General features: G+C 36.9%; 1 protein-coding gene across 1 annotated transcript; it reads left to right on the forward strand.

Moving 5' to 3' along the window:
* Window positions 1-354: 354 nt before the first annotated feature.
* Window positions 355-9064, forward strand: LOC104525436 (dnaJ homolog subfamily C member 15; the record flags this gene model as incomplete). Its single annotated transcript, XM_010168591.1, has 3 exons — window positions 355-431; window positions 5657-5727; window positions 8994-9064. Coding segments are annotated over 3 exons (219 nt in total), but the record flags the coding sequence as incomplete, so codon positions are not given.
* Between the last annotated feature and the right edge of the window lie 1030 nt (window positions 9065-10094).

Raw genomic sequence — 10094 nt, forward strand, 5'->3', positions numbered from 1 at the left:
GCTTTTCTAAATAAGTTTCCACCTGTCCCTCCCCTGCCCTTCCCAATATACCACTTGATACTAGTATGTACTTTGTTTCTGAATCTTTTGCCTGAAGACAATGGTTGTAGCTATTAATATCTCTTAGTAGCAGTAGAAGATTGTAAAAACACATCTAGTTATTTTTAAGTCAGTTTTTGTATGTGTTAACACTCCGAAGTCCTTTCATATTATCTGGTTTGTAGTCATTCCATGCCTTTGAAATGAATTATAGATGAATGTAATGCTCTGAATGAGGTCATATAAATAGGACTTAGGTCCTGGCACCTTGTTCATGAAACTAATTCTTGCCTGTTTTCCCTTTCTTTTTTTTAGAGTCTCTCATTGTACTACAAAGGAGGATTTGAACAGAAAATGAGCAGGCGAGAAGCTAGTCTTATTTTAGGTGTAAGGTGGGTATGTTCCATTAGCATGTTTTCGTTTGGTAAATACTGAATGAAGAAAATGCATGTTGTGAGAAGGGCAGTACTCTTACCAAAATCATTACTTTTTTTTTTAAAGACTTCTAATGGCTTATAAGCCATTCTAATATTCTGCTTAAGCTAAAAAGCAAACAATAAAATGCTAATAAAACATGCAACTTGTGTTTGGCTTGAAGGCATGGTAACATACTGCAGTGGAGAATTGCTGCTCTAGAAATAATCAGAATAGCGCATACTGTGCTAATTAGTGTGATCACATGGCCTGGTCTCCAAAAAACCCCTTGAGGTAAGTAATATTGTAGATTATATTAATAAACAAGGAAAATAAATCAATTTTGCTAATTTTTTTCATAAGTCAGTATTATTTTTGTCTTTCTCCACTCTGATTTATTTGGATTTAAAAAGTTGTGTCGTATTCCAAACAAAAATACTTGGAGGGACTTGTCATTTAGAGTAGGTATGGGAAATTATTTCCAGGCTGAGTATTCAATAGATTTTTCAGTGGATTTTTTCAAAAACATGGATGTCCAATGGTAACACACACCTCGGTGTCTTCTGTAAAGCAGGCGGTGAGTTTGAGGTCTTTCTAGATGAGAGGAGCAGATCTGACCTTAGGTAGTAGATTTCTTACTTATGGTTTCGATCAGTTCTGAATTTTAAGTTTTTTAAAAAGAAAAAAAAAATTAAGAAAGGAGGATGGTTTTAATTATACCCAGAAGAAAATATTTCAGATGGTGAAAACTGGGACTTAAAGTCCTGTTCAGTGTGATAATTGTGTTTACTTCTAACATAATGGAAATTATGCAGGTTTAGCATTCATTTTAAGAAACTGTAAAGTAAAACATTACATTTATTTGAAATATTTCATGCTTGCACACTGTGTAAGAGATTTATAGGAACGCTCTTCAGAAATATTTCCTTTGGTCTTGAAGTTTGATAATGTAACCTTTTCACTTTATAAGGGCAAATTTAGTGATATTCCAGAGTAGCACATGGCAGCTCATTAAGGTGTGTTTACAGTGGCAGTGCCGAGCCTGAACACTGCTCATGTACATGTCTGAAGTTTCATCACATCTGAAATCAGTCCCCTTTAATAACTTGACTCTTCACGGGGAACAGTGACGCTGTTTGTTGTGTTTGGATTGAGTCTGGCAAATATCAAGATAGTCACATTTGAGGAAAGAAGTTCTTCATGGTTAAAGGATTGAGCCTTTAGTTGTATAGAAACATGGCTAACATCTTTATAGGGAATTTTCACAGTGTTTAAACACACTTTTCTAGACCAGTTTTAACTCACTGTTTGCTGTATTACATACTTAAAAATGCCACAGAAAAAAGCAAGTGTTAAAGTTCTATGGAAAATGGCAGGGTGTGGACAAATGCACAAACTAGATCTGTCTAGGCCTTTATCTTATTATCGTTAACACCTGTCCTCTGTGTCATCACTTCTAAGTCATATTAAATTTTGAGGCAAAGACTTTCTTCATTATTTCAAGCGCTGAGTATGCATTGGCAGTATAAATAATAAATACAAGCCATGGTAAAGGTGAGCATTTAATGGTAGCTTTTAAATTTCAAATATATTGGTCCATTACACTTGCCAAATGTTATCTAATAACCATCCCGTAAGATTGCAGGGGTTTTGGTAGAAACATGCATGTGCATTACTTGTGTTTAAACTATGTAAAAGGTTTACATAGTTTAAACACAAAGCTACAAAGTACTGTGTTGGAAATACTGACTAATTTGAAGTTTTGGCGTTCTTGCACTAGTTGTTTTGAAGCAGCACCAATTACTGAAATTCAGTATAAACATAGCAGTAATAATAACAACTATGTGCTCTGTAGAAGGAACTGCTGATGGGAGAGATGGGGGAATGTTTGAGATGACATGGGAGATGAAAATGTTAGGAGTGATTTCCAAACATGAGACAAAATAGATGCTAGCAAAATTTAACTGTCTCAAGTACAATGGTTTACAACTATCAAATCACAGAATCAGAGAATCACAGGGGTTGGAGGGGACCTCGGGAGATCACCTAGTCCAACCCCTCTGCCAAAGCAGGTTCCCTACATCAGGTTGCACAGGAAAGTGTCCAGGTGGGTTTTGAACATCTCCAGAGATGGAGACTCCACAGCCTCCCTGGGCAGCCTGTCCCAGTGCTCTGGCACCCTCACAGTAAAGAAGTTTTTCCTTAGGTTTGTCTGGAACTTTCAGTGTTCCAGTTTTTGCCCATTCCCCCTTGTCCTGTCACTGGGCACTACTGAAAAGAACCTGGCCCCATCCATTTGGGCCCCACACTTCAGATATTTATAGACACTGATAAGATCCCCTCTCAGTCTTCTCTTCTCCAGGCTGAAGAGTCTCAGCTCTCAGCCTCTCCTCATATGGGAGATGTTCCAGGCCCCTCATCATCTTTGTGGCCCTCCGCTGGACTCTCTAGAAGATCCCTGTCTTTTTTAACAGGGATCCGTAACACTGAACTTCTGAAGTTAGCAAATATGTCTGAAAATCATAAGTTAAAATTCTAGATAAAAATTAATAAAAATTTCTGTATTGTACCATTTACTCTATGAAACCAGACGCATACTTTTTCTTTCCATAGGAAATAACTTCATTGTTTGTTAATGTACAAAATATTTATATGCAGTAGTTAAAAATGTTTAAATCATTATTCTTAAAACATGATTACATAAGAGAGGGGAGTTTAAGTTAGATATTAGGAGGAAAAATTTAACCCAGAGGGTGGTGAGGCACAGGTTGCCCAGAGAAGTTGTGGCTGCCCCCTCCCTGGAGGCATTTAAGGCCAAGTTGGATTGGGCCCTGGGCAGCCTGATCTAGTGGTTGGCAACCCTGTTCACAGCAGGGGGTTTGGAACTAGATGATCTTTAAGGTCACTTCCAACCCAAACCATTCTATGATTGTATGATTCTGTGACAAAAAAAAAAAAAGAGGTTATTACACTAAAAAAATACATAGTATGTTGTATAAGTGTACAAAACCAAACGTATTTAAGGTTTAATCATCCTGGCTCTGGGGGTTTTTTTGTTTTGGTTTCTTTTTAAAAAAAAATATTTTATTTTATTTTTAAACGCATCTTAGTGCACAGGTATATCATATGGTCATAAGACCAGTCAAGTTGGGAGGGATCTCAAGAGGTCTCTACTCCTACCTGCTGCTCAAAGCAGAGCCACCAGTGGGGTCAGAGCAGGTTGCTCAGGTCTTTATCCAGCAGGTCTTGAAAAACTCGCAAGGATGGAGAATGCACATCCTCTCCGGGCAACCTCTGTCACTGCTGGACTGTCTTTGGAATGAAAAAGTATTATGTCCAGCCCACACTTTCCATTTCAATTTGTACCCATTTTTTTCTCACCTTCCCACCATGCATGACTGTGGAGAGCCTGGACCCACATTATTTATGAGCTCCCTGTAGATGCTGGGGTGTTGCAGTGAGGTCCCCTAGCAGCCCTCTCTTCTTCAGGGTGAATGAGCCCCACTCCCTCAGCCTCTTCTCAAAGGGTGAGTGCTCCAACCCCCAACTGTTTTGGTGGCCTTTGCTGGACCTACTGTGGTTGGACAATGTCTTCTTTTGTACAGGGGTCCCAAAACCGGATGCAGCAGTTGTGCAGCAAGGGGCTCTTCCTTCCCAGGCGCTGGGCTCTGTGTCTGTCCTTGTTGAATTTCGTGAAGGATTCTTGTCATCCTGTTCCTGCAGCTTCTCCAGGTCCCCCAGAATGTCAGTCCTGCCAGCATATCGACTGTTCCCACCAAGGTGATAGACTTCTCCCTGAGTTGGTGATGTTAGAAGGCAGCATGACGTTGGTGTGACTCAGGTTGTGAGGCTGTACCAGTGCAACAAAAATATGGTTTTGACATTAAAGGTTTTTTTGATAGTGATTAAGAATCTTTAGAGACTAATCTGGCCGTGGGATAAGTAGTATCTCATAAAATATTTGCAAATTTGATGTAAAACACTATTTTCACAGTTGCTTCTTGGAGCAGAACTGCAGGATTTTCCATAATATGCAACTGCAACTTTTCCACAGTTATGCTTTGGCTATCTGTGTTTCTAAATGTGGTATACCAACTTTCCTTTTTATTATTAAAACAACAGCTTTACAAATGAAAATATAGATGATTGTTATTTTAGCTCTCTGATAACAAATAGTTTCATTTTTGCATTATATAGTTAAGGGCCTTCCACCCTCTGTTTAATTCTTACTTTCTGTTTCACTGAAGTATTCTTTCCTTATGCAGTTCTATGAACTCTTTTTGCAACATACCTCAATTTCCCTGTGACAGAATAATAATTAGAGGTTGTTTACCTTGGGAATGTAGTTAGGCTGATACCTTGCATTCAGACTGTATCTACAAAAAGATTAATTGATTGAATCATCACTGATTAAGAAGTCACCTGAAGTGGAAAACACTGCTTCATTTCTGCATACTAATAAATTCTGAAAATCTTAAACCATTCGAACTGTCCTTTTGCTTACGATAGCCTTATTGTCTTGGCATACTGCATCCATAAGTGGTTATTTGTCTGGTAAGGTACATATTTAATTTAGACCAAGTACGTATTTTATGTATCTGGCATTGAAGGAAACAGCATTATGTAGGACTTGTAAATCAGCATGTCCCTGAATGCAACACATTGAACAGCTTTGCAAAAATAACAAATACAAGGTATTTTTCAGGCTGCAGCAGAAAGAAGAATTATTTATAGCAGCTATAAAAATATTTACAGTAGAACAAAATGTGATAATATTAAATATTTGTTGTTTTGTTACTGGTCATATAAATATGTATTTTCTAAGAGGAAAAAAATGTGTTTTCTGTGTTTACTGATAAGAATAACCAGCTAGATACACTCCAGAGCTGCTGGGGGTTTTTTCTTCTCTTTTCTTTTTCCCCCCAAAATTGTTGATTTTAAATTAATGGATTTATTGTGGTTTTTTTTTTTTTAAATCTGAAAGATAATTTGTTATGTGTCAAATACACAGGCTTTTAAAAGATATCCTTCTCAGTGTGTCTTACTTGCCTTTTTATTACTTCGTCAGAGATGCAGTTTTCTGCTTTGTCCACAAGATGGTGAAAATCTCAAGTTATAATTATTTTTGAAGCCAGTATAAACTGTTAATTTATAGCCTGAGCGCAGTGGCATTTATGGTAAGCACTTCAATTTATTTTTGCAGTCCGTCTGCTGGCAAGGCCAAAATCAGAACAGCCCATAGAAGAATCATGATTTTGAATCATCCTGATAAAGGTAAATGATTATTATTTTTCTTAACCAGAGCTGGAAAGGAAAAGGCTTAAATGAGATCCTTTAAGTTTACTGATAGTGTAAATAACCACGCTGAGTGCAAATGTATGTTGTTTATTTATAGACTTGAGCTTCTGTGTGTCTTCTCTCAAATAAACTGGGCTTTATGAACCGTGGTTTTACCCGTCTTTCTTTAATGTTGTTTTCTAGACTTCTGCTGCTTCAGTTAAAACTATGAGCTCAGGGACCAGTCTTCCACACTTTAAAAAAATGTATTCAAAAATAAGAAAAAAATATCTATAATATTTTTACATTAAACTGACATTCCTGTTTTGAACTGAGGTGGACCAGTCGCATGTATTAAAGTAACTCTTTGTGGGGAAATGTTCTGCAGTCACTAAGTACATCACTGATGAATTTCAGACTTCCTGGAATTCACTTTGAAAAAAAAAAAAAATGTAAAGTTGGGCACTGTTGCTTTACTGGCCAGGTTTTTAATGTAAATTTATCTTACAGAAAGGCTATTATTATAACTTTAACTACACTACAGCTGGTTGAGAAAGAAAGCCCATATGTTCATTGCTGTTTCTACTTTAAAATAACAGATGGTGAAGAGTTGCACTGTATTTCAGAAGTCAAAAGGGGAAATCGTAGGGGTTTTATATCTTTTTGACAGAATTGCAGAGCTCCCTGCCAGTGCCCCATTTTAAGAAAAGGAAAAAGTAACTGTGGCTACTGGCCATGGGAAGTGTTTAGCTGATGCTTTTCTTTGCTGACTTCACCCTTCAGTTTAATTCTAAAGATGCCCTGTGTGTTTGATTTTAAATTTTCATTTTTTACACTTTTTTAATGTGTAAGCTGCACAAACATAGAAGAGAAATTATCTTCTGCATTTCTAGTATATTATGATGGTCAGAGGCCTCTTAACCATTAGAGTACTTACTAGGTCAAAACTTTTTTTATAACAAACTTCTAGGTTTATTGTAGCAGTACTTAAGAGACAAGAGCCAGAACCATGAATCTCTGTGTGGATGTTGAGAAGACCTAAAGATGCAGTTCCCTTTATGAAGATCGTACATTTTAACGACCCACTCTTACAGCTGTAATGCACCTGCAGCTGGGCACAGTGTAGGTTTGGATGGATGTAGTGAGCCCTCCTGTGTGCTATTAAGATGGAGCATTTTCTCTGTAGGAACACCAGTTGAAGGGATTTGTGCCTCTGTGCTGCCCCTGCAGCTCTTCTGGCATGGCTGTAGAAAAAAATCTTGTCTAATCAGCTGCAGAGCTAGGGCCTGGAGTAGTCTTGAACATGTGGCATCACAGAGAGACTTGTTTGCTTATGTATATGTCCTGATTTCTTCTTACTGTGGGTATCACAGGCATGCCTTTAAAAATAATATTCAGGATTAGAATGTTATTTTAAAATAATATTTTACCAGATGGAGTTGATAGAAGAAAGGGCAATAATTACGTATTTTTAAAGTTACATATGTTATCTGAGATCCCAAGTGTTGAAGAGAGAATTATCAGAAATAAATAAATAAGAACTATGGAGAAGTTTGCATAATAACATCCCCAAATGGTTGTTTATTAACCTTTTCAAAGTTCAGTTTAGAAGTGTTTTTGTATTGATACATTGTATGCTAATTAATCAGTTACTAATTTTATGAAAGAATACTTGTTCACAGAAAAAGAGGAAGAGAGAAACCTTTTGGATTTGCCCTAATTATAAACAAACACTTAGGCAAATGTGAGATTGAATTTTCTCTAATTGGAGGGCTACAGAATTAATATGGCACTTAAAGATGTAAATGTAGTGAAAACACTTGTAGCAGATTTGAATTTACTTTAAGATACTGCACTCTAGACATGTAGAAAATCAATACACGTTTAAAAATTACTTGGGATACATTGTTTATTGCAGTTTTTAGGCTTTATTGTTTCTTTGATCCTCTTGTCTACTCTTTGAAGGAAGCAATGCTCAATGTGGTAAAATCTATTCCTGGCTATAAAGCGAATTGGTTTAAAAAAAGAAAAAAAATAATTTCATTTTCTAGTAGCTATTTCTCTACCCTTCCCCTACCCTGCCTCATTTTCCTCCAGTTTGTCTTACCTGTTAGGGCTACATTCAAACAAAACCAAAAGAGGAACAAGAGAACTCCATTAATTTTTCCATTTGTTTTATTACACCATGACGTGACTTTATAATGATTTGGATTCCTGCAGGAATGTCCTCAGGAAGTCTTTAAGCAAACCTTGCCGCTTTGTTTTTATATACATGTGTCTACAACTAGTTCTGCGTGTTTCTTCTGTCATTATCTTTTCTGATGAATAGAATACAATGAATGAAATGATGAATGAAAAAATGTGATTGAACAGCTGCCTTGGAAAAGGCTGTTCGGTGCACAGTGCTGCTGGAATCACATGTAACAAAAATATAGGTGTATTATACCAAGTGGTAAGTTACTGATACAGACCATGTAATGTTGTTTTTGGTGACTGTAGGCAGATGGTTGGCACTCAAGGGGAGAGTAAAAAAAAACAAGCACAAAAAGACCGCTGAACTGTAATCGGATTGTTAGATGGAGCGTAAAGCAATGACAGTGTTCAAGACTAGAAGTTAGAAGGCATACCATGTTTAAATAGCTTTAATGTGATGGTTTCTGGCTGGTAATTCTGGGCGTCTAGCACAGGGGAGGCTTGGAGTGTGTGTGTGCGTGTGCACACATTTAGTGGTTCTTTGTCAAAATTATTTATAAAATTTTACCTCTTAGTTTTTGGAGTGAGTGGAAATAGTAGCTATTAGCTTTAGATAAATGTTCAAGACAGCTGACCTCGCATACATTTGCAGCAGCACTGCACTGGAAGTCTAAATCACACTGATGTAAAGTGCTTTCAGATTTCAGTCTTCTCTCTGAAACAAATTGTTCAGTGTTACTCTTCAGTGACTTCAGTTTTGATTATATTTCTCATGTTTCCTTATCAATTGGTTTACTTCATATCTGTATATTTTTAAGCATATTTAAGTATAATTTAAGTATATTTTAAGTGTGAAAAGGATCTATTTAGAAAGGAGGAGCTAATAAGTAAAAAGAATGCTGCAAGTGAAGTAGTTTGGTTCTTAAAGTGTAAATTTTTAAGCAGTTGTGTGAAAAGGATCAATTTAGAAAGGAGGAGCTAATAAGTAATAAAGGGAATGCTGCAAGTGAAGTAGTTTGGTTCTTAATACTAATGTGTAAATGGTGTTCCTTTCCCCTTTTTCTTCTCAGGTGGATCACCATACTTAGCAACAAAAATAAATGAAGCAAAAGACTTGTTGGAATCCAGTGCCAAAAATTGAAATCTGAAGCCTTGGGTCACAGGAGATTCATCAGATACATTGCTGAAAAGCAACAGCTTTCATATGTACTTGCTCTGTACAGTTTCTTAACCCTGCACTGAATGTTCCTATTTATTGTCATAATTAAAAATTTAAGATTATTTAAAAGCAATCTGAAATCTTTTACAATTAAGAAAAGTTACTTACAGGTATGCTCCTGTAAGGAGCTGGGAGTTGGACTGGATGATCCTTATGGGTCCCTTCCAACTTGAGATATTCTGTGATTCTGTGTCTCAGTTTTAGTGTATTTTTACTGAATTATGGTCCATTACAAGCTTTGAAAATACTCTCTTACGGTCTGTGTTTTTCTTCAGAAGTAGTTGCTTCTTTCATTAAAATTTTGGAGATTTTTAAAAATTAAAAATAGTCTTAAAGTTTGGGTTTTTTTTTTTTTCCCTTCGTTGATGAAGACTTGACCATTGCCAAAACATCTTTGACAATGTATTGAGTCACAGGAAGTAAGACAGACCCTGTATGGCAGGTTTTCAGCATCACCTTACACTGGAATCTGTTCATTTCTGAAATAGAAGGGTTTATTCATAAGTGCAGTTTGAGAGGTGGAACTCGGAACAAAATGACTAGCAGGACTACAGACTGCAGTTGCCATTAGCTGTATCTGTGGGGCTTGGAGATACAGTTAGTTCTTTTGGTTATTAAAATTTCTCTGAAATTGTCAAATAATTATTTGGACATACTTTTACTTCATGTCACAGAGTATGTTTACTCTGTAGCAGCTGGGGTGGTGCAGGGGTTTTTGTGGCAGTGGAACTGAAGAAAGTAGGTCCATGTGTCATAGAGTTCAGGTGGGTTTTATAGGCTGCAGTTGTCTAAGTCAGTCCAGTCATATCAGCCTGGTGTAGGACTGATGTAGCAGGGAATAAGGGCTGTACCCTTGATGGCAGTTGCTTTGCTTGTGGCTCTGGGTGGACGGGTTAGTTCTCCATTAATTCTCACACCTCTGCATTATAGAATCATAGAATCATAGAATGGT

Source organism: Antrostomus carolinensis, unplaced genomic scaffold, assembly GCF_000700745.2.
Source record: "Antrostomus carolinensis isolate BGI_N321 unplaced genomic scaffold, ASM70074v2 scaffold26525, whole genome shotgun sequence".
NCBI lineage: Eukaryota > Metazoa > Chordata > Aves > Caprimulgiformes > Caprimulgidae > Antrostomus > Antrostomus carolinensis.